We start from the raw sequence: 24,861 nt of genomic DNA, 5'->3' as shown, positions 1-24,861 counted from the left end.
GAATTCAGAGAAGAATCTTGCTTTCAAGATGACTATCAAGTTTAGGAATAATTCTGAGCAATGCAATTCAAGATTATAAAACCAGCAAACAGCCAGGAGGTGCCTTCCAGCTAAAAAAAAGCAGAACGTGTGCATATGCGGCTACATGCAGATAGGACAGCAGAAATTGTGACAGACCCAATTCCAGCTCACGTTGTTAACTTCTGGTGATTTCAAATCAATAAATATTTTTTATTTGCGGCTAATATGCCAGATAAAACAGACAAAACTGGTGATTTCAGAATGAAAATGCAAGAGTTGCACTGCAGGGTATTAATAACCCTCTGGAAAGAACTAACCATGCCCCATTTCTGTCTGAGCATAGGTGCCAATTATCTGGAATTCACGGGCCAGAGGCAGCCATTTCTCGTGCTGGGCAACAGAGCACTGGTTCTCTAAAGTGGGCATAAACATCCAGTAGTGCACCTCAATGCCTGCCCTGGAAATGCCCATATAGGTGCTATGAGAAAGAGAGACAGGATCACATGTGGCCGTGTCAGATTCCCCTTCACTTTTCCACAGGCATGCTCAGGTATCTGTCACTTAAGCCATCTAGCTCATAAGCACTAAGACTCTAAACCATAGGTTCTCAACAAGTATGGAAATTCCCCTCCTGGGGGAATTTTAGGGTTCCAGGGGGGAATTGGGATCACTATTCAGCAAAGTGTGATGTCCTGTAGATTATATATAATCTGTACAATTGTAGTTTGTTTTGATTAGTTGACTACCTTGGGAAGGGGTATTCTGAACAATGGTGAAAGTGGGGGAATGGAGCAAAAAAGGTTGAGAACCACTGCTCTGAACAGTAACAATCAAGGTTGATAATGGGGAAACCGTTTCACTGCTGCTAAACCCGGTGTCATTGGGTCCTTTAAAAAAAAAAAGATACAAAATCATAGTGAAGTTGAATTCAGAAACCTTACATTATATACTCAGAGGGCTATTTGTCTGCATTGGGTGATAACAGGAAACTAAGCCAATCTTGATGATTCAACTTATGTTATAATAGTTTTACAGCTTAGTTGGAATTTGCACTCTCAATCTCCCCAAGGTTTAATCGGAAACCAAAAGAACCTAAAAATGCAGACAAGGGTTACAGAATGTTACATGCAGGCTCATTAGTATCCTAACAATACTGGATCTTATATAGGATCCTGTGATCCTGACAAAATTGGAAAGACATGGCAAAGAAAGTAGGAGGACAAGGGAAACAGCCACGAGCAGGGCTTTGAAGAAGCACACTGAAAAAAATTGTAAGTTAAAGGCAGGCTTTAAAGTAATCAGCCTACTGGCTGGTGGAAAATACACTGTATGTTTTCTGGATATCCCAATACATTCCAGGTCCCTCCATTACACAGCGCCTTGTTTTTATGATGTACAGAAAGCCAAGAACGACAGCTTCCTAGATTGAGCTGAGTGTGACCTTAGACTATGTCTCCCAAAGGAGTCTAGATGTGTTTCCAATACTGCAGTGAGCAAGGCGGTGCATATTATCTCAGTTGTGGCTCACAGTGGGGGAACTATTAGCAGCTACCATGGATTTTTTCTTTTAAGACACCATTATTAATTGGATGGTCTTACTTTGTGTGTTGTATTAAGTGCCGTCAAGTAGTTTCCGACTCATGGCGACCCTATGAATAAATGTCCTCCAAAGTGTCCTATCCTTAACAGCCTTGCTCAGATCTTGCAAATTGAGCGGCTTCCTTTATAGATGTCTTACTTTACAGATGTCAAAAGTCTTCTGCCACGCTTGTTGAAAGCTACTGAGGAGACAGGACTGGGCATTTCCTTGTGCTTAGAGAGCAAAGAAGAATGCCATCACAAGCTCCAGTCTAAAACTTTCACATGACAAACTGATGGGAAGGAATTTCTATGTCTTTCTCAATGTAGCACCTGCAACTTAAGTTTTAATAATTCTGCATATTATTAAGAAATCTTGTTGCCAACGATGAAAGCTACTACAACGTTAAAGCTCTATCCCTCATCATCAGCTCTCTGCCTACCATCTCTAGTTTCTTCTGTCCAAAGAACTTTGGCTGTAAAGAAAAAGACAAACCTCGCAGACATTTTTCAAGCATGCGTTGGCAAAGAACCTTTTTTCTTGAACACGAACATCTGAGCAACTCTTTTCCCATCAGAAGTTGGAGGGCAGGGTGGGGAAAGAAAGAGCTCATGACTTGCATAACCACCCACACACATTAACAACACAGTATATTACCATCTGATTCTAAACTAGATTGAAAGCTTTGTGATGAAAGAGGCAACGTCTACTTTATTTCATAATCTGGTTGCTGTACAATCCCCCCCACCTCCTCCAAAAAAGGGGCACATCACAAGTTCCCTTATACAATATTAGACAGTTAATTTTAATGTCCTCGCCAAGACGTTATTCACTGTCTTCCTGCACTGAAGGACCAACAGATATTCTGGCCATACTGCTCTTACACAAAGTTCAACTTTGCCACAGTGGTAACTGAGATGAGGCAACAGCTGTAATGTTACCAAGTACTCCTATCTGGTGAATGAATAACTACTCTTGTGTATGTAGCTTGCCAGACCAGTCACTCAGGCTTTCATATGACTCACTAATATGACTCTATAATCCTTTATGTAGTAGCAGCTAGTATCTAGAACAGGGGTCCACAACCTCTTGAGCCTGTGGGCACCACTGAAATTCTGACACAGCATATTGGGTGCAGCCGCAAAAATGGCTGCCACAGGGGGTGGAGCCAGCCACAAAATGGCTGCTGCAGCTTACTATCAGTCACACAGTGAAGATACTTATGCTGTGGCGGAAGCTGCTGTCAAAGCAATATTTAAAAAAAATCTGCACAGCCAAGCAAATCTCCAATGGCCAATCAGAAGCCTTGCTTGGCAAAAACATCACCTGGCCCCACCCACTTTCTAGAAACACTTGACAGGCACCAGGAAAGGTGGTGGGAAACCTGATCTAGTATATTACCAATAGATAATTCTCTAAACACTCAATACTGCATGCAGCCATTAACATGAGCTCTGCTGGATCAGACTATAGTCCACCATGCCATTTTCAACAACGGAGGGTCAGATGGGTCTGGGAAACCTATAAGCAGGCCATGATCCACCAGCATCTGCTGTCAAGGACCAATTCACACATCATCAAGTCCACATGTCCTCTATGAGGACCTTCAACAGATGTGTTCTGGGAGTTCCATGCAGGTGGGCACAATTCAGATTGGACTACAGTATGTGGGGAGAAGGCACGTAAGTCTCTACCTTCCCATGATGTTTTATGGACCTAGAATAAGTCTTTATTTGTCCACTAGGGAAACTAGCATATACTGAGGCCCACATGTAAATGTGCCATCAAGACAAATAACAGCTCCCCTGGGACCATTTTAGGCCAGGAAAACAGAGCGTGTGTAGGGGAGGAGAGGATCCTTCTCCTTGCATGCTACAGTCCCAATTCAAATTAGGCCTAGGAATTGAGTTCCCAGAACTCATGGGGCACATTTGATCCAAAGTCCTTGTGATGGCCAGGCCTAACATGTGAATCACCCTGTAGATGTATACTGTCTCTTAACAAAGAGGTCCTATTTAGCTATTATGGTTAATGGTGTGCCATAATGAACCAATTCCTTTTTAAAAAACACAGTTCAGTAAACAGTTAAATTAGAAAATCACAAAGTTTCCAAGACAAAAATGCTGAAAGAGGTGTATTACCCAGCTAACTGAACATGTTTGGGTCAGACTGTATGGCTTCAGTAAGATAGTGGCACATAACTATGTTTTTCATAGGCCCGTTTATGCTGCAGATATAATTTTAAAGGTGTAGGGGTTAAACCAAAATACAATATTTATAATAGTTACATATAATCATAAGGGGTACCTTAAAGAGCATCACTTCCCTTAGAACCACCCCCCCTTCTGAAATACACAAAGGATCTTGACGGACTGTCTTATCAAGCAGCAGAACAAAAGGCATGGTTTCCTCAAAGTTCTACAATGCAATTTATAAGAACCTTCTATGAACATAGTTTCAGGAGGATAGCCATGTTGGTCTGCCACAGAAGAGCTAGATTATAGTCCAACAGCTCCTAAGAGACCAAGAGGTTTTTCTAGGTATAAAATTTTAAGAGTCAAAGCTCTCAAAATCTTGTTGGCCTCTAAGGTGCCACTGGACTCCAACCCATGTTGGGTTGGACCTCCAACCCATGTTGCTTGGGCCATACAAACTTCAGATTCAGCAGCACGTACAGGAAGCAAAGGGAGGATCTTGGAGCCATTGAAGAAACACAAGCATTAGGACTTCCTGACTGTTTGGATGCAGGAGACACATATTTGGCAGAGTACTACATGGAGATTCAGTTCTGGTATCATAGCTAATTGTTGTTAATATAGCTGGTGTTCCTTAATTTTAAAAAGGGCAGGGCAAAAGCCATTGTTGTGGCAGTTATTTTCATATTACACAATGTACAAAGTGTTCTCTTTTGTTGGTTCTTGTAGGTTATCCGGGCTGTGTAACCGTGGTCTTGGAATTTTCTTTCCTGACGTTTCGCCAGCAACTGTGGCAGGCATCTTCAGAGTAGTAACACTGAAGGACAGTGTCTCTCAGTGTCAAGGGTGTAGAAAGAGTAATATATAGTCAGAAAGGGGTTGGGTTTGAGCTGAGTATTGTCCTGCAAAAGTATTGTCCTGTAAGTATCAAGATAATGTGCTAATGAGGATATGGTATGTTAATATGGAACCATTGTATCCTGAAGTGATCTGTTAATGTGTGTAATCCAAAACTAATCTGTATGGCTATTGTTGAATGTTGTCTTTGTCTGGAGGTTTTTCAGGGCAGGAAGCCAAGCCTTATTCATTCTTAAACTCTCCTCTTTTCTGTTAAAGTTGTGCTGATGTTTGTGAATTTCAATGGCTTCTCTGTGCAATCTGACAAAATAGTTGGTAGAACTGTCCAGTCTTTCAGTGTCTTGGAATAAGACCCTGTGTCCTGTTTGTGTCAGTCCATGTTCAGCCACTGCTGATTTCTCAGGTTGGCCAAGTCTGCAGTATCTTTCATGTTCTTTTATCCTTGTTTGTATGCTGCGTTTTGTGGTCCCGATGTAAACTTCTCCACAGCTGCAAGGTATACGATATACTCCTGCAGAGGTGAGGGGGTCTCTTTTGTCTTTTGCTGATCGTAGCATTTGTTGTATTTTCTTGGTGGGTTTAAACACTGTTTGTAGGTTATGTTTTTTCAAAAGTTTCTCCATCCTATCAGTCATCCGTAAATCAAACCTTCAGTTAGGTCACAAGGTCTACCGGAAACCAACTCACACAGATCGCTACTTACACAAAAACTCCAACCACCACCCCCGACAGAAAAGAGGAATAATCAAAACATTAATGGACCGTGCAAGACGGATCTGTGAACCACAGTTTCTCAAGGAAGAAACTAACCATCTAAATCACGCACTGCTAGCAAACGGCTACTCCAAGAATGAAATCAGAAGGGCCATTGAACCAAACAAAAATCAGAAAACTCAAGAAAAACAGTCTCCCATAGGAAAGGTATTCTTGCCATTTATTAAAGGAGTCACTGATAGGATGGAGAAACTTTTGAAAAAACATAACCTACAAACAGTGTTTAAACCCACCAAGAAAATACAACAAATGCTACGATCAGCAAAAGACAAAAGAGACCCCCTCACCTCTGCAGGAGTATATCGTATACCTTGCAGCTGTGGAGAAGTTTACATCGGGACCACAAAACGCAGCATACAAACAAGGATAAAAGAACATGAAAGATACTGCAGACTTGGCCAACCTGAGAAATCAGCAGTGGCTGAACATGGACTGACACAAACAGGACACAGGGTCTTATTCCAAGACACTGAAAGACTGGACAGTTCTACCAACTATTTTGTCAGATTGCACAGAGAAGCCATTGAAATTCACAAACATCAGCACAACTTTAACAGAAAAGAGGAGAGTTTAAGAATGAATAAGGCTTGGCTTCCTGCCCTGAAAAACCTCCAGACAAAGACAACATTCAACAATAGCCATACAGATTAGTTTTGGATTACACACATTAACAGATCACTTCAGGATACAATGGTTCCATATTAACATACCATATCCTCATTAGCACATTATCTTGATACTTACAGGACAATACTTTTGCAGGACAATACTCAGCTCAAACCCAACCCCTTTCTGACTATATATTACTCTTTCTACACCCTTGACACTGAGAGACACTGTCCTTCAGTGTTACTACTCTGAAGATGCCTGCCACAGTTGCTGGCGAAACGTCAGGAAAGAAAATTCCAAGACCACGGTTACACAGCCCGGATAACCTACAAGAACCAATGAACTCTGACCGTGAAAGCCTTCGACAATATTTTGTTCTCTTTTGTTTTCCCTGAACTTGCTGAAAATGAACTTCATTGGGTGACCCAGAGTTCTAGCATTAGGAAAGAGACAGCAATATCCCTTTTTGTCTTTCCCTATACTCTTGTAGAACTCTGTCACATTCCCACAACCAAACGTTTTTGCCTTTCCTGACAAGGAACTGGGTAGGAAGGAAGTGAAGGAAGAAGGAGAATTTTGCCCAGCTGTGAAACATCTCTGCTGAGGAATCCTTTCCTGTCTCAGGTACCTCATTAAGCTTGGGCATGGCCAAAGGCACAAGCTCTTGGTCCGCATCCTGTGACTTCAAGCCAGCCACTGAATCTAGGACTAACCTGAGATGTTTTGCTCTCCGTTTGCTGTGACCTGGTTTATTGATGCGGCATTTTTCTTGTTGTAGGCCAATTAGAGTCCTTCTCTGAGAAAAGCAGGATATAAAATAAGGAAAGGGTTCCAACACCACTATAATTCTAATTGCCCTTTCCGTACTTTGCTTTTTTAAATATGAAGGGCCCCAGAAGAGTACACAGAATCCTAAATGGGGCTGCTAGTGTCATGGAAAAGTAGGAAGCGTTTGACAGAGAGATCAGGAACACTATTTCACACACATATAAGTTTAGAGACCTCTAGTCTGATTTTGTTACGGACTGGGGAAAGAAACAGGAATGAAAATACTGGGAAGATATAAACAAGGGACTGGGAAAAGGTGCAGCAGCGGCCTGTGAAAAGGAGCACGCTGAACTCTTCACTAGTGGAAGAAGTGACCTGGTTTCAGTGTCCTTAGCAAATACTGCCTATGCACCTACAAGCTTCCCCAACAACGCATCAAAAAAAAAAAAAACCCCTCTTAAAAAAAAAAGAAAGGAATGAGAGCCATGATATTCTGATTGAAGCCAACAGGATTCTATGGCTAGACACAGCACAGAGTTTACATCTCTAGGCTACTTTCCATTTAATTAGAACGTTTTCCATGCGAAAAGCAGCACTCAAGGAAATCTTTTAGAACACTTCAGTGAACAGGAGCTCATGCAAAAAGGGAGAGCAGCCAGATTCAAGGCAGATCGAATTGTCAAGGTCCCAGGTTCGACTGCCTGCTTTACACTTTGCCACACAAGCTGGTCGAGCCTACCAAAGAGGGAAGGAGAAACTGAACACCACCCACCTGACTTTTGCCCCATTTACTGAACTTCAACCTACACTTGGAGAAGGATGATTACCTAATAAGGAAAACCACCACCTTTCGCTCAGTATGAATACAAGTCTCCATTCTGTAAGCCTGGGAAACAATTAGCATGTTTACTTTAATGTAGGGTTTTAACACACTGCAGGTTAACAACATGAGCTAGACAAAGAGCAAAATTTAGATTAGATCAATTTAAGAAGCACTATATTGCACAAAAATAACGTCACCACTTATCAACTTAAAATTAATGATTTAGTAGCTTCCCTAAACTTCTCTCCCCAGTGACAGGATTGCTGCAGAATAGACTGGAATGTCCTGCAGTGCAACACTTCCTACTCATCTTAAAGAACCCTTCCTACTTATCTTAAAATGCACCATGCAAAACACATGGGACTATTGTCCGCTTAGCCAGAGTTGCTTCATTGCTTCAGTTTAATTAGTGAGAAAAAAATTATCAGCAATTACATCTGAACTAGGTCAGAGGGGAAGCCACTCCTTTAAAAGTGCCATGCAGCATCCAGGAAGCTTTTTAACAACCTGATCACGAATTAATTTAAAGTCAGTGCTTTGGACCCTACAAGAACCAGCGTGGTGAAGTGGTTAAGAGGGGTGGTCTAGAGCAGTGGACTCTGATCTGGAGAATCAGGTTTGATTCACCACTCCTCCACATGAGCGGTGGACGCTAAGCTGGTGAACAGGGGTCGGTTTCCCCACTCCTCCACATGAAGCCAGCTGGGTGACCTTGGGCTAGTCACAGCTCTCAGAGCTCTCTCAGCCCCACCTACCTCTCAGGATATCTGTGTGGGGAGAGGAAGGTGATTGTAAGCCAGTTTGATTCTTCCTTAAGTGGTAGAGAAGGTTAACATATAAAAACCAACTCTTCTTCTTCAACAATGTTCCCCTCACACTTCTCTCCAGTCACTGTGAAAGCTGTCCTCTGCTGTGGTGCTCGCTTCCTCTTGCCACTGGCACTTTTGTTTGCTTAAGACTGATGTTTCCCAAGGACCCCCTGCGCACACAGTGCCAGTGGCAGAGGAAACAAGAACTGCAGCAGAAGGTAGCCTGAATTTAGTAGGCTGATTTGTCTAGTCTATTGCACGCTTCTGAGGAGGGCTCACCTGAGACAAAGGTAGCAAGGATCTGTAGCACATCTGGAGAAAAGCAGGGGGCCTTATACCTGTTTATGACAGCCAGATGGCTCTCCTGTCTCTGACACTTCACCACTGACTGCTTCTTCAGACAAGCTGGAGGCAAAGCCCACCCAAGGCACCACTGTATGTACCGTGCCCAAGATTTAACACTCTGGACTTGGCCTACACAGTTGCCAAAAATTTCAGCTTTAAGGGTGTTATATTGACATTTATTTTCTTTCAAAACCATAGCTGGTTTCATGAAACAGCTGAGCTGTGATGGAATTGCAGCATCGTAGCAAATCCACATTTCACAGTGTGTTAAAGATGCTACAGCAGGACAGAACGCATTTGACATCAATGGGAGCAAATGAGGATTGTTTTCCAGAGAAAGGGTTAATCATTCTGCCTTCAGAACTCTGAACTCAGCAGTATAAATGAGTCTCCAGCTAACAGTTATCAAACTAAGTTTGTTTCAAGTAGTCAAAAGGCAGTTAAACTTCAGGATTAGGTTCACAGCAGGCTGGCAGACTTCCAGATTATGAGCAACATGTGCGTTTCAGCCTTGACTAATGCCACTAACATAATGTACATCAATGGCTTTCCAAAAGTCACACTTGGAGTAACAAAAATAATTTCAACATCACACACACACAAAAAGTATTTGAGAAGATAGGAAAGAAGTGGCAGAAAATGAAAGCCTCTTTGATGTCAAAGAGAGAATTGATGAAAACCTGAATGTAATTATTAGCTGGCAATTAAGACTGCATATCAAAGCTTCAGAAAAGTGCTACTGATTTCCTTCAATAGTCTGAGGTGTTTTTTAAAAAATCTATTAGTCACGCCTAAAATGTAACACGAGCTCTCTCTCTCAGGAATTTTGCTATTTTATGTAACCAGATGACAGTAAACAATGTTACCTTTATCACTGCATAGGAAGTCTGACATTATGTATCCTATCTAGGTGTTTAACTCAGGGAAGCCTTAACCAGTAAATCCAGCACCTTTGCTCTGAAACATTAAAGACTTTGAGAACTAAAAGGTTAGTTAACGAGAAAATTAAGTCCTGTCGTCCCTTAATTGTATTGAACTGTGGGCTAAATTATGAATGCCACGCTGAAGACAGATACCTTTTAAACCAGTAAATTTCATCGGGATCTGCAATTCCAAGTTCTCGGAGCTTCATGATCATGTACGCACTCTTCTTGATAGCTAGTGCATAGCGCTCGCTGCGGGAAAGGAAATTAACATCCTCATGCTGGAAGTCTGGGTCATTAAAAACAAGGGCTTCTGCAGGGGAAAACAGAAGTAAAGAAGAGAAACAGTGTTCAGCCAACAACAGAATTCCACGTGAGAAAGTTATGTAGCTGCCTTTACATTATGGCCTCACCATTGGCAAGCTTTTGCATGAATTTGCTAAAATCATATCATAATGAAGCAGTAAAATGGTGGTAGTGTCTTACTCAGTTATGGCTACCATCACATTCACTGACATCACAACACAGTGAAGATCATAAGTCATTTATACATCAGTGCGGACCGCTATCACCCAGAGCTTCTCAGGTGGACTACGAGCCAGTATGGCATCACACAATGAGTTTCAATGATAAGCAATCCACATCTGCCAGGGGGAAGGACCCAAGCAAAAGCCAAACGACTGAAAATGAAGGAAAGTGGCAACAAGGTGCAAGGCTAGGGCTGCCAACCTCCAGGTACTTGAGCAATCAAAATATACACCACCACACAACCTCCAGGAACTAGCTGGAGATCTCCTGCTATTACAACTGATCTCCAGCCGATAAAGATCAGTTCCCCTGCAGAAAATGGCCGCCCTGCTGGATGCAAAGCCTCTTCAGCAATTCTCACAGTTCTGGTTAGCAGAAACTCAATGATTGCAATTTAATATACTTTAAAACACATTAGTTATACCCTTTCATTTTTAATCACCACGATGCACCCACAATAAGAACAGTTAAGTAAGGACAAAAGGCAGATATTTTCCACATGCTCACAATTTTATTTGTGAAGTGGTAACCCTAATCTATGATAATGGTAAGACCCATGTCAGGTTATCAGTGCTACCCCAGATTAATGAAGAGAACACAAAAGGTTCAAACTTGTATGAATAGCAGTATAAAAAGGAAATGAGTGATCTTAATTTGGTCAGTCCAAGAGGGTAATGAAAGCAGATATTCAGCAAACCACAATCAATACACAGGCTCTACCCACTTGCCCTTTTGCAGTAGAGTCTTCTGTATTGCTCTTGAAAAATCACTATTCTCTGTTTCCCTATTCACAACTGCAGATTAAGAGAATAAGGCTGTTACAGCACTAGGTATTCCCAGCGATGTATCAAGAGTTTGGAAATGTTATAAAAAACATCGCTTAAAAAGGGTTTTTGGATGCTACGGCTAAAAAATGGTTGGAAGACATCTTCACAGCTAAAGGGGCCAAACAAAGTACGTACAGTATTTTTTATAATGTTTTCAAACTCTTAATACATCGCTGGGAATACCTAGTGTGGTAACAGCCTTAGACATAAACCACAAAATCCCAGTTTGAACTCTCAATGATAAGTAGCCCAATTCCCTTCAGGCAACCACTATCTTGGAGCCTAAATTTACAGGGATGTTGAAATCTGTGTACAGTATGCTCTGAACCCACTGTTGTTGAATATACATATGTTACTTATGGAAATAGATTGCACAAGTATATGAAGGCTAGAGGATGAAGTTCCGTTTGGAGCAGATGGTGTGATGGGGGAAACAAGACTGAATATCACCCTTTCAAAAACCAAGAGAGTTACTGCAGCAAAGTGACCAGCCTGTGAACCTGGATGATCCAGCCATGAAAGAAAGTTCCCATTCCCCACTAGCAGTTACAGAGTTGGGTGTAGGACCGGCAGATCCAAGCTCAAATCCCCAATTTGCTCACTGGGTGAACGTGGGCCAGTCACTCTCAAGACTAGCCTACCGCGAAGCAGTTCTCTTACATAGTGACTTTAAAGGGAGATTGGAAAGAGAGACTGCTGAATTACAACTAATAATGAAGCTCAAGACTATGCATTCTCAGGGACTTAATAGAGATCTGGGATTCCTGTCACATTACCATTGTTGATTTCTCCACACCTTCTATCCCTCTGCCTATCACACCTAATCCAATCACACCTGCTAATGTCATTTACTTGCTTTTTACATTTACATTGTGTGTCTAATTCACTTGTCTCTACTTAAGGATAGATGGAAGCATATTCTACCTGTATCTAAAGAAGTGAGCTGTGGCTCATGAAAGCTCATACCTGCCAGAAATTTTGTTAGTCTTTAAAGTGCTAATGGACTCTTGCTCTTTTCTACTGCCAGTGACAGACTAACACGGCTACCCATCATGATCTACCACAAAGAGTTGGTGTGAGAGCAAAAAATACAGGATGGGAGTACTATGTATGCTGTCTTGTATTCCTTGGGGGCTAGATAAAGATGTACAGGAAACAAAGCACCAATGATAGTGCTGGGAGGCAGTTAAAAGTTACACATGGGTATGCACAGCACTAAAGAAAATAAACATTAGAGTGGCGACACTCAGCTGGTCTATTAACGACAAAGTTTATTCGATCAATTTAAAAAAAGGGAAGCAATATAAGCACCTATAGAAACTACGGCTGTGGTGTATCAAACTCAAGTACGGTCTACTCTGACATGCGGACATCTTTCTTATCACCTGATCCCTTTAACGGGAGATTTGAGGAGCTGAACTAGAAGACCCGGTACTGCTTTAGAAAAGGCACTCCTCCCTGGGGGTTACCGCACTTTGTATTCCCAGCAATGTATTAAGAGTTTGAAAATGTTATAAAAAACATCGCTTTAAAAGGGGTTTTGGATACCATGGCTTATAAATGGTCTTCACAGCTAAAGGGGCCAAAGTGCGAACAGTATTTTTTATAACGTTTTCAAACTCTTAATACATCGGTGGGAATACATAGAAAGTGCGAACAGTATTTTTTATAACGTTTTCAAACTCTTAATACAACGGTGGGAATACATAGAAAGCGCGAACAGTATTTTTTATAACATTTTCAAACTCTTAATACATCGGTGGGAATACATAGAAAGCGCGAACAGTATTTTTTATAACATTTTCAAACTCTTAATACATCGGTGGGAATACATAGAAACCGCGAACAGTATTTTTTATAACGTTTTCAAACTCTTAATACATCGGTGGGAATACATAGAAAGCGCGAACAGTATTTTTTATAACGTTTTCAAACTCTTAATACATCGCTGGGAATACATAGAAAGCGCGAACAGTATTTTTTATAACGTTTTCAAACTCTTAATAATACATCGCTGGGAATACAAGTGCGGTAAAAAAAAAAAACCCATCTGATACACCGGAGAAAACCTCTTATGGGGCCAGATACAGTACCCGCAACCACCACCTTGAAAGCCAGGGCTTTGCCTTGTCCCGCCCCCTTCCAACCTACTGCTTATTAGTATTTTTTTTAAAAAACAACAACTTAATGCAGACAAATCGATTCATCACCCCCATCCGATCTGGTGTCTCGGAGGAGAACTTTGGCTACTTGAGACAGCTGCAGGAGGGCGCGGGGCGGCGGGGAGCAGGCCCGGGCCAGAACCCTCCGCCTCCCGTAGCCGCATCCAGACTCACCGATCTCCTTTCGGCGCCGGGTTCGCTCGGCGCCCCCATCCAAGACGTGGGTCAGAAGCTCCGTGCTGAACGTAGCCGCCTCCCGCTCCTTGCGCAAGTCCGGATTCATCGCCATGGAGAGGCAGCGGCAGCTCCGCTCCGACGCCCAAGGAGGGAGGAAGGCAGGGAGCCCGGGCAGCGACTGCACCCAACCTCGCCGACAGGGCTCAGGGTTCCTCTGGCCCGGCCCCGCCCACCCCGGCCCCCACGTGACAAGGGGTGGGCGTGCCCGCTAGCGGAAAGCCGGTCACGTGGCGGGAGGAGGCCCCGCCCCTCCTCCCGCTCACCCTTGCTCCTGCGGCAGGCGGAGCTAGCAGGACGAGCGCCGGGGTCGGTTTCTGCCGCTCCCTGATTGGCTGGCGGTGCTAATGTAGGGGAGGGGGGAGAGGAGGAGGAAGGGAGACAGAATAGCGCCCGACAGGGCTCAGGGTTCATCTGGCCCGGCCCCGCCCACACCGGCCCTCACGTGACAAGGGGTGGGCGTGCCCGCTAGGGGAGGGCCGCCCCCGCCCCTCCTCCCACTCACCCTTGCTTCTGCGGCAGGCGGAGCTAGCAGAACGGGCGCCGGGGTCGGTTTCTGCCGCTCCCTGATTGGCTGGCGGTGCTAATGGAGGGGAGGGGGGGAGAGGAGGAGGGAAAGGGGAGGGGGTCCGGGAGGTCTGTGCAGGGTTGCTAGAGGCAGACGCCCCGAGCCGCATGAGTAGGTAATTTCGTCTAAATAAATTCGTTTAGGCGACGCGTAGAAGCGGGGAGTTTTATGGGGAGGCATCCAATCATCGAGTTGGAAGGGACCACCAGGGTCATCTAGTCCAGCCCCCTGCCCAATTCACAATTCCTTCCCCCCCCCACACACACATACACCACCAGTGATCCCTACTCCATGCCCAGAAGATGGCCAAGATGCCCTCCCTCTCATGAACTGCCTAGTCATAGAATCAGCATTGCATCCCTATACTTGTTTATAGCTCTATACTTGTTTATTTAAGCTGCCTAAACATGCGGTCGCTAATTTTGACGTCCGTTCACTGAAACGGTCACAGTTTGCTCTGTTCTGATGGAGTGAGCTTTAACTTGGAGACCAAGCCCTACGAGGAAAGGCTGAAGGAGCTGGGAATGTTTAGTCTGGAGAAGAGGAGCTTGAGGGGGGGACATGATGGCACTCTTTAAGTATTTGGAGGGCTGCTACTTAGAGGAGGGCAGGGAGCGGTTCCTGTTGGCAGCAGAGGATAGGACTCCCAATAATGGGTTTAAATTGCTGGTGGAAAGGTACTGGCTGGATATTAAAAGTTTTTGACAGTAAGAATTGTTTGACAGTGGAATCGGCTACCTGGGGAAGTGGTGAGCTCCCCTCTCACTGGCAGTCTTCAAGCAGAGACTGGACAAGCACTTGTCAGGGATGCTCTAGGCTGATCCTGCATTGAGCAGGGGGTTGGACTAGATGGCCTGTATGGCCCCTTCCAACTCTATTATTGTAACTCAGGAAAGCATGTACCCTGGATAATGTTGTTGGTCTCTAAGGTGCTACTGGATTCCAATTTTTGTTCTGCTATGAAGAGACTTAACATTGCTGGCCACCTGAAACGATTTTCTTTTGTGTTTCCCCCAATTATATTTGGATTTATATACTCCCCCTGTAGGTCCTTCTTTTCTTGCCCCCAATTCCACCCTGCGCCTCCTACCAAAAATGACTGCATAAAGAGGGCACATTTGTTGAAGAAGTAGGCTATATACTCTGCAAACGTTTGTGCTGGAATGAAGTTTGGTTGGTTTTGAAAGTGCGACAGGAGCCCTGTGAATTTCAGACCATATTGCTCTCCTTGGTAGATAGACTTGTCTTTTGAGGGTTGCTTGCAATTACGCAAACATAAGCGTGAGGAGGGATAGGTATGTCGGCTTGCGCGGCTTGCAAAGGAAAGCTGAACTCCAAGCAAATTAAGCTTCCCTTTCTCTGTTACTGGGATCAACATTACAGCACAGTTAAATTGCTCCTTGTAACTTCAAGCCCTCCTCCCTTTTTGTTGCACATTTCTCTCTTGTGCTATTTATTTATTTGTTTACTTCATTTATAACCTGCTTTTCTCCCAAATGGAACTGAAACCGGTTTACATGGTTTCCTGTCTTCCATTTTATCCTGAAAACAATGGTGTCAGGTAGATTAGGCTGAAAATATGTGACTGGCCCAAGGTAATGTTGCCAATCTCCAGGTGGTGGCTGGAGATCTAGGATTATGACTGATCGCCAAGTGTCAGAGATCAATTTAGCTGGAGAAAATGGCTATTTTGGAAGGTGGAATGGCGTTATACCCCATTGAAGTACCTCTCATTCCCAAACCTTGTTCTCCTCAGGCTCAACCCCTAAAAACTCCAGGTATTTCCCATCCAGGAGCGGGCAACTCCAGCCCAAGGGCACCCAGCAAACTTTCACAGCAGAGTGGGGATTTGAACCTGGGTCTCCCAGATCCTAGCCTAACACACTAGCCACTATACCTCACTGGCTAGGCACTTTCCCCCTTCGGTACACAACCTCCACCGCCACCACCCTGCATCATGATCATGGCCTGTAGTTATATATTATAGGTACTGACCTTGGGCAAAACTTGACAGACAAAAAATTAAAACCTAGGCATGGTTTAGTGCCACTGTACCAGAAATACCTAAGGGCAATCAATTGTGTTTGTAAGGGCTGAGATGCTCTGGAGTAAAGGAATAGTATGATAGTTATTGCATTGGTACCATCTGATTTGTAAAACCGAATAAAGTTACATATTGTGCAGGGTTATGAAGACAAATGAAACAAACCAGTCAGAATGTTTGTGCACGACTTAAAATGATATCATATAAGCAATTGCCTGGTAGGGTTTGCTTTTCGTATGGTGAATGTTTAAAAAAAACCCTACTATAAGTGAACAAAAAATAAGTTTCGCTTCTATATGACAGACAACAATAGGATCTCCTTGCTTGGTGCAGGTTTGGATAGGTATACTTTGAAGTGGAAAATTCCCTTTTAAATACTTGCGTCAAATTTGGTCTAGGTATCTGGAGGATCCACCCTCAAGAGAAGTTGTAATGATGCTACCTGATGCAGCAAAGTATCACTTTCCTTGGGAGGTAAACTTGGCATCGGTCCCTGAAGGGAAGACTCTCAGAACATTTGGCAGGTTTGTGCACTTCCAACTGCAGTGGTAAATATGAAAAAATAGCCTCTATAAAAGGCAGAGGAGGCTGGGTTTCCCCACTCACCCTTGCTGCACTCATTTCCTTCTCTATATTAAGGTTCTGTTACTTTTGACTGAGCTAGCCATGCTTCTTCCTTTCTCTCACTTTCCCCCAAACGTGTTTCACTTTAAAATTTATAAGAGTGCCTTCATACACATGCAAATACCAGAAAAAGTATCATTGCTTTGATTTTTTTAAAATTCCTGTGAAATGTTAATTTTATTTCTTTCCTTCCTGATCGTTTTTTAACACTGTCTGCCTTTCTCCATACACTAGGTTCACTTCATGTTTTAGTTTCCTTACATCAGCAGATTAACCTGTCTTGTATGATATTCACATTCATTTCTCAACCTGGAGAAATGTAACTGTACCACCATTGAGCTATTACAAACTTTTTTCATTACAGAGGTTCTGCGTCAGAAGCAAAAAAATCTGTGAGGCAGACTTTGTTCGGCTTCATTTCTTTAACAGCGCCATTCCTTACATCAGGTGATTCCCGGCTTGTGGAACAACCTGCCTGAGGAGGCCAGAAAGGCTCCCTCATTTCTGCACAAAACAGAAATGTTCAGGAGGGCATTTTTTAAGCAAGGAATTAGAGCTGTAGTATAGTGGAATGATTCAGGGGAGTTCTTTTTATAAGAGACAAGGATTGTAGTTTGTTGTTCTGATAAATGACTGGATAATCTTGCCTTTACTGCATTGACTTCTGTTTTTGTAATTCATTTTCTGTCCTGTCTTAAATTGTATTTATTTACTTCATTTATACCTGCCTATCTACTCAATTGGGACTGAAAGAGGCTCATATCAGTGTCCTCTCCTCCATTTTATCCTCACAACAGCTGTGTGAGGTGAGTTAGGATCAAAGAATGTGACTGGCCCAAAGTCCCTAAGTCACCCTGCAAGTTTCCATGGTGGACTGGGGATCTGAACATGGGTTACCCCAGATCCTCCTCTGACCCTCTAACCCCCACACCCGCTGTCTTTAGTTAGCATTGTTAGTCCTATTGCACTGTTTATTTGATGTTTTATGCTGTCTGACTGCATTGATTTTATATTTTTTAATCTGCCAAAGGAAGGGTTTAAAATGGTAAATTAATAAATTAATACCTCCTCAACTACTACTTGTTAAAACAAGTTCAAAGCAGATGCTTAATTTGAGCACCTAATAAAAAAAACTAATCCAAATATTCATCAGGATACATGGCACAGTCCTTATTAGATCAGACTTCTATAATTATGTATGTGGAGAGTATAAATGTTATAATAAATACGATATTAATAAGCATGTTTGCAACTTAACTTTTTGCCTTTCAGGTTACACTCCTATGATTTGGTCAGCTCCAAAGCCATTTTAACAGCTCAGCACAGTTCAGTTCAGCACCACATCTCCGTCTGTACCAAGTTTGTGGAACCATTCCAGGCCCAGCTTGGGTCTCTGTACATTGTCCTGGGGGAAACTGAACTTGGGGATGGTAAGATCTGAGTTTCCTTCTTCTGTGGGCCAAGGAAATGTACCTTGGGAATAGAGAGACCATTGTTGAGACACTTCTTTTGCTAGAATGGAAATCAGATTGGCTTATTCATAAGATAGTTTTCCAGTCCGGTTTGTGATTCCTTTTTGCTTTCTAGAACTGTGACAGATAGGAGTAAAGAGCATAATTTAATCAAGCTATCTTCACAACATGGTATGACATATAGATTACCATCTGGATTTCACTAAGGTCATTTATGCATGGGAGTTTTACCTGAGGATCGTTGCTCGCTGGACCCACATCTTCCTGTTGGGAATCTATGCACCAGCATTCTCCAAGCTCAAATCAAGTCCCCGCCCCTTTAAATGGTGCTTTGTAATTGGCTTCCTTTGTAGTGTTTACTGTGAGAGAAAATTGCCCCCCAAAAAACCCAGTTGCCAAATAAAAAAGCATTTTAAGAAGAAAAAACAAAAACCGGAGAAATCTGAAAAGGGGGAAGAAATCCAAACCTTGTTTTTAAAAAGCCTTTCTTCTGCTCAGAAAGAGCTTTAAGGAAGCAGGAAGCATTTGAATCCTTACCTCTTTACATGCTGCTTTGTAATTGGCTGCATGCTTTCTGTGATAGAAACCAAGCTTGGGTGTCCTGCGCTTTGTGTGAACGGAATGCTGGACTTGATGGGCCTTGGTATGATCCAGCATGACTTTTCTTATGTTCTTAAGTCAGCTTTAACTTGACAGCAAAATCACACACGCACAGTAACAGATACAGGTTCTATAAAAAGACCAGGTTTTGTTGTCACTTCTCTTTTTTCCTATTGCTAGGAGAGTAAATGTCCCAGAAATCATTGCTCTCCATCAGCTTAGCATGTGGACATTTCAAAATTACAGGGACCAACTCATTACATTGTTATTAACTTGTAGACATGTAACGTCAAAAGTATTTCAGAACACATGCATGCTTCAGAACAAATTAGTTGTAAACAGGTATTATTTATTATATTTATTTAGAAAATTTCCCAAGAACCCACTAAAAGTAGTAAAACTAAGTGACAACAGTCCAAATTAGTTAAACTGGTGATGTACTCATTGTTACAGCAGGCTGGATTTAGATCTCCTGTCAGTCTACTATTGCTATGACCTAAGGTATTGGGAATGGGGGCCTACGCATTATCAAGCTGTCACCACCGAGAGAACGTTAAGGCAAAGCCAATACGTTAAGGTACAAGAACTTGGCACATTTTCTACCCGTTGCAAAGTAGTGATGTCAGCCTGGCCTTCCCCATCCACTTGTTACCCGAAATGCTCTTTGATTGGGGAAATTAGCTGAGCAATCGGTAACTATAATATTTATAAAGCAGAATGCAACCAATTTATACCAGAGTCCGTCTTCTGTGACCTTAGAATAACGACAGAGGCAAAGGGAATCCAAATTAAGAGAGTTTGTTTTCAAGCTTTCAGTGATGCAACACAAACATACAGAGAATCTAGGAATTAAAAGGGAGGAGAAAGAGAGGGACAATTGCCAATGTGGCAGGAGGCGATGACGGGCTATACGATACCTTTCCTGTAGAGGAGTTGTCCTGAGTTCCAGTAGACTAAGATACAGAGAAATAGAGAGGGGCGAGGGATAGGGGTTTCCGTGGGCTCGACAGCGAGGCGGGAGGGATCGTGGTCAGGCTGCGCAAAACCCAAACCAACAGAGTGACAGCAAATATGCCAGGGAAAGACCTAAGGTAACATTATGGGTGTGGGCGACCCCAGTTATACTGTTTTTCTGGGGTGGGGTGATTGGATTACCCCTCCGTGGTTTCCAGGTGACAAAAGGATTAATGGTTGGCTGCCGGGGTGGGGTGGTGATAATTTGGGAAAACTATTCTAATTCCAGTGACTTGTGCAACCCGGGAGGAACCGGGAGATTCTCGGTGATGAGCTTAATGATTTAAAACAATAGGCGCGATCTCGCTGCGTCCGGGGATCGTCACTTCGCATGGCCGGAGGAGCGATTCCTGGTTGTTATCTCAATGTCTCTGGATGGCTTGCTTAATCAGTCCGATGATGCAAGGGAGGGGGGCGTTAGTGCAGGCTACGTGATCTTGCGGTTTTTCTGACATGGCTTCTGCTGGAACGGAGATGCACAGGAAATGGAGTCTCTGTGGTTCACTGGAGAGGTTGACCTGGCCTCGGTTTTTCAGCTGCCGGCAGCTCGGGATACACAGGAGCGGTTGTGTCAGTTTCACTCTCGTTCTAGAGAGCCTTCCCCGTAGCGTTTGGGGCAGGTGCGCAACTGGGATGGAGTGCACACGTATGCTGTTTGGGGTTGCTATGACCAGTCCGGGAGATTGGCACCAGTTTGGAAACACACGTGTGCCCAGTGATTCTGGTACACGTGTCTACATGCCCATGCTGTGGTTTTTACAAAACAAACATATTGTCCTTTTGTTCAAAGTGTAGCATTGGTGGACTGAACAATATTGATGTTTGAGGCTGGACTTGTCTTTTATTTGCCAAATTAAATCATAATCAAACTCTCAGAAGCAGCTTCTTCTCTGGAAAGGAGAGCCAGCATGGTGTAGTGGTTAAGAGCGGTAGTTTGGAGTGGTGGACTCTAATCTGGAGAACCGGGTTTGATTCCCCACTCCTCCACATGAGCGGCAGATGCTAATCTGGAGAACTGGGTTTGATTCCCCAGTCCTCCACATGAGCGGCAGATGATAAACTGGTGAACCGGGCTGGTTTCTTCACTCGTACACATGAAGCCAGCTGGGTGACCTTGGGCTAGTCACAGCTCTCTTAGAGCTCTCTCAGCCCCACCTGCCTCACAGGGTGTCTGTTGTGGGGAAGTGAAGGGAAGGTGATAGTAAGCTGGTTTGATTCCTCCTTAAGTGATAAAGTCGGCCTATAAGCAGGCTACTGGGTGACCTTGGGCTAGTCACAGAACTCTCTCAGCCACATGTACCTCACAAGGTGCCTGTTGAGGGGGGTGGGGGAAGGGAAGGTGATTGTAAGCCGCTTTAAGAGAGCTAGTGTGGTGTAGTGGTTTGGAGCGGTGGACTCTGATCTGGTGAACTGGATTTGTTTCCCCACTCCTCCACATGAAGCCAGCTGGGTGACCCTGGGCTAGTCACACTCTCAGCCTCACCTGCCTCACAGGGTGTCTGTTGTGGGGGGGGGGGGGAAAGGGAAGGCGATTGTAAGCCAGTATGATTCTTCCTTAAGTGGTGGAGAAAGTTGGCATATAAAAACCAACTCTCCTTATTCTTCTTCTTTCAGTAGAGAAAAGGAGAGTATAAAAACCAACTTTTCTTCTTCCTATTTTCTATTCCTATTTCATGCACATTTCTGGCTGTGTACTGTGTCCATGCTTCCCAATACAGTATCATAATATTGATTCTATCTCAAGTTGTATTATTGATTGTGGAGAATGTAAACTAGTTATCACATATCTGACTGATTTCATTTTATATTTAAAGGTGAGAAGTTGGTCCTGAAGGCCCGAGTGTTTACATGTGTGGAAGGAATAAACCTACCAATGTTGGAGAAGGCCATATTGGAACAGAGAAAATATTTCCAGGAGAGAGAGAAGTAACTGGAGGGAAGCAATTCCTAGTTCAGTGCTTTAAGAGGGGTTTACTACTGACAGTTCTTGTTACATTGAACATAGCCAGCTCATCCCTTGCCTTCAGTTCTCTGTCATATACTGTACCATTTTGCGTTGCTCTCATTAATGTAATGAGCATTTTAAAGTACATAATGTTTTTATTGCTCAGAGAATGCATATTTGCTTTCTGTGTTTTGGGTATTTCCCATTGTATTTTATAATGTTTATAAGTCACATCCATGTTTAGAATGCATTTCTGTATTAGAAGCCGACATATTACAGCAGGGGTGGGGAACCTTTTTCCTGAAAAGGGCCATTTGCTCATTTATAACATCATTCGGGGGCCATAACCAGGTGTAGATCTCCCGGCGCGTGGGGGGAGAAGCTAGGGTTGCCAGGTCTCCAGCCACCACCTGGAGGTTGGCAACCACAGGGGAGGCCACGCAGAGAAGTCCTGGAGGGCACCCCCGCTCCCCCCTCCCTCCCAGGCAGGAGGGCAGCCAGCGGTGGGCCCCAAGCAAAGCAGGCACCAGGGGGGCGCAGCCCGCAGCCAATCCACAGGGAAGGAAGAGAGGAAGGAAGGAAAACAGTGAAATGGAGGGGGAGAAAAGGACGGACGGAGACAGACAAAGAAAGGGACGAGGGAGAGAGGGGGAGAAAGGAGAGTGACAGAAAAAGAGGAAGAGAGAAAAGCCTTCCCCCCACACACACCTGCACACGCTGGCCCCACGCAACCGGGCCCCAGGCTCCCCGCCTCCCCCAACACACGCGGCAGCACACGCAGCCCCGTGCAACTGGCCCCAGCCTCCACGCCCTTCCACCCCCCTCATCCCGAGTCCACAAAAGGCCCTCCAAGCCCGATCGGCTCCCGCGCATGTTCCGTCGCTGGGAGCCACCGGCCTCTCTCCCCCCCTTGCCACTTGACAGGTGGCGAGAGGGGCTTACAGTGTGCCGCGGTGTTCTTGCATGCCACGACTGTAGGGGGCAGCCTTGGGGGAAGTGTCCCTCCCCCTCCCCCTTCTCTCGCCGACCAACAGTCGACGAGAGGAGGTCCAAAGGGCGCTGCGGCCCCAGGAACACCCTCGGGGGGGGGGTGCGCTGTGCTTCGCCTCCGCGGCTGGGCCCTGGAGCTTCCGAGGGCCACTGAAAATGTCCTCGGGGGCCGCGTACAGCCCCTGGGCCAGACGTTCCCCATCCCTGTATTACGGCATCACAGAATCATGGTATAAAACTCATACTTCTTTGGAAGTAGATACATTTATTAACACTTCATACACAGTATTTTGAAATAATGGAAGTAGCCCTTAATCCTTAGTGTCCAGAAGCAAACTGTTAAATATTTTGTGGTAGAAATAAACTTTGACAATTATCTCAGAATTGAAATGCTGTCTGACCTTCCCTTGTGACAGACTCACAAAACAGTCTCATTGCTCTCCCTTCAGATGTTCATTCTCTGCTCAGGGATGGGTAACTTTGTCCATTCCTTTGCAACATTATCACTATGGGAGAGGTGGCTGGCTATCTCTTGTGTGCTTCATGACTTTGTAGCAATACTGTACAGGATAAGGACCCCAAAAGGATGTTGACTAGCATTTGTTGAGAGCTATTTTGAATCCTTGCTTAACAAGTCAGTAGTATCACTCCATGGCTTCTTTGATTCCTGGAATTTTAGTTTTACATCATCCATTATGCTTTTGTAAAATTCATACCAGGTCCACAGGTAGTGTTACGTACCCCTTTCTGATCTTGAAAAGAGAGGGTGTTCCTGCTATGCAGTGTGTTATGGTTCTTGTTTTGCTGTGTTGTCTTTTCATATTGTGTGAGTTCCTGTGAGTTTCTTGATGGAAAATCAGCACATGCCTGTTATAAACAAATAACAGAAAATAAACAAAAGCATTAGTGACATTAACCAGTAGTTGCATTAGAATTCAAAACCTTTCTCTACAAATAAGATATGTTTCATTAACTCCATATATAATCTTATCAGGTATTCAGGCCTGTGGCAGTGGTACTATTCTTGATACTACTTAATCATGCAATGAAACTTTCCAAGGAAAGGAATAGATCCATCTCAATGGTGGTGCTCCATCTATCTTCCTTAGATGGCCAGAATTCTTAACCATTTAGGAGACAAATACAAACATGTTAATTCACCAAGGCATTTATCCTAGCATGGAGTTTCCATTTCTGATATTGTTGTTGTCAACTGAGGGTAAGTAGCAATAATAGGCTTTTTATTATTTGATTCCAGTTTAACAGCATGTCTTATATGATCTTCTCAGAAGGCAACCAAGCAGTTCTGGATGCCAGTGAACCTTTGGCTGAGTCCCCATACTACATACAAAGATTGTACACTTACATTGCAGATCAGTTCTGAATGGCTATTTTCCTTCCCCTCAAATTCTGTGCTCACAATCATGAATACAAATTACAGATATCATTCCATTCCTAAACAGTGAAAATCTACACTTATCACTACCCCCAAACTTGTGGATTTCAAAATGGCATCAGTGGCTGCATACAAATGATCATTTCACGGCCACAATGTTCACTGAGACAATACCAACAATCTACCCCCCCCCCCATATGAGAACATATTTCTGAAATGGTGGAACATTTGGTAAGGGCAGCCTTGCTATTGGTATGTGTGTTGCATTTTAAAAGTTACCTCTTACGTGGGTTTTTTTGCATATTAAAAACATTTTAAAACCTCTTTAAAAGGTTACAGAATGGCTCCTAGCTGCAAGGGAGGAATGAGGGGGAAAGTATTATTAGTTTCAGGCATTGTCCAATAGGTGCCCATGAAAGATATACACAAATATTAACACGTATATTGTTGCAGGATTGGCTGTGTTTCTGGGGTTATGTTTGGTTTTTCTGGGGTGTAGCTTGAAGTGCTGCCACCAAAACCGGAGATCATGCTGGGGCCAGAAAAAATGAAATGGGTGTGTTGTGGGTGATAACAGTGTGCTTTACAAATAATGCTGTCTCCAAGGCTCTGCAAAAAAAGCCTGTTTTCTTATATAGCAACAGGTAAATCCAGCTAAAATTATTTCCATTATTTACCTTCACAATTTTTCAGATGTAGTGTCCGAGCATAGGTAGAAAATCTGTGACATCAGTTGTTCCTACCTACTTTCTG

General features: G+C 43.7%; 2 protein-coding genes across 3 annotated transcripts in view; one reads left to right on the top strand and one right to left on the bottom strand.

Annotated features, from left to right (window-relative positions):
* Positions 1 to 13,516, bottom strand: part of ACOX1 (acyl-CoA oxidase 1) — a 39,448-nt gene extending 25,932 nt beyond the window's left edge. The window contains exons 1-2 of one of the 2 annotated variants that reach the window (XM_056856846.1): positions 13,396 to 13,516; positions 9,858 to 10,017 (exon numbers count right to left, since the gene is read on the bottom strand). In XM_056856846.1, coding sequence (XP_056712824.1) covers positions 9,858 to 10,017; positions 13,396 to 13,510 — 275 coding nt within the window. In that variant the 5' untranslated portion in view covers positions 13,511 to 13,516. The remainder of the gene's footprint in view (positions 1 to 9,857; positions 10,018 to 13,395) is intronic. The other variant, XM_056856839.1, reaches the window with a different exon arrangement.
* A 2,982-nt stretch (positions 13,517 to 16,498) lies between these two features.
* Positions 16,499 to 21,737, top strand: TEN1 (TEN1 subunit of CST complex). The gene is made up of 4 exons (XM_056856900.1): positions 16,499 to 16,591; positions 17,964 to 18,121; positions 18,178 to 18,185; positions 21,597 to 21,737. The coding sequence occupies exons 1-4, from the start codon at positions 16,500 to 16,502 to the stop codon at positions 21,705 to 21,707; spliced, it is 369 nt and encodes a 122-aa protein (XP_056712878.1). The 5' UTR covers position 16,499; the 3' UTR covers positions 21,708 to 21,737.
* The last annotated feature ends 3,124 nt before the right edge of the window (positions 21,738 to 24,861 follow it).

The sequence above is a fragment of the Euleptes europaea genome, chromosome 1 (genome assembly GCF_029931775.1).
Source record: "Euleptes europaea isolate rEulEur1 chromosome 1, rEulEur1.hap1, whole genome shotgun sequence".
NCBI classification, from domain to species: Eukaryota; Metazoa; Chordata; class Lepidosauria; order Squamata; family Sphaerodactylidae; genus Euleptes; species Euleptes europaea.
Note: the sequence above shows the minus strand (reverse complement) of the source record. Positions and strands in the feature narration are given on the sequence as shown.

What these genes read in the sequence shown, in the direction of transcription:
- TEN1 (XM_056856900.1), top strand. Translation starts at nt 16,500, where the DNA reads ATGATGCTACCTGATGCAGCAAAGTATCACTTTCCTTGGGAGGTAAAC. An exon ending in ACTCTCAGAACATTTGGCAG is followed by an intron (nt 16,592 to 17,963) that starts GTTTGTGCACTT and finishes TTTGCCTTTCAG; the next exon opens with GTTACACTCCTATGATTTGG.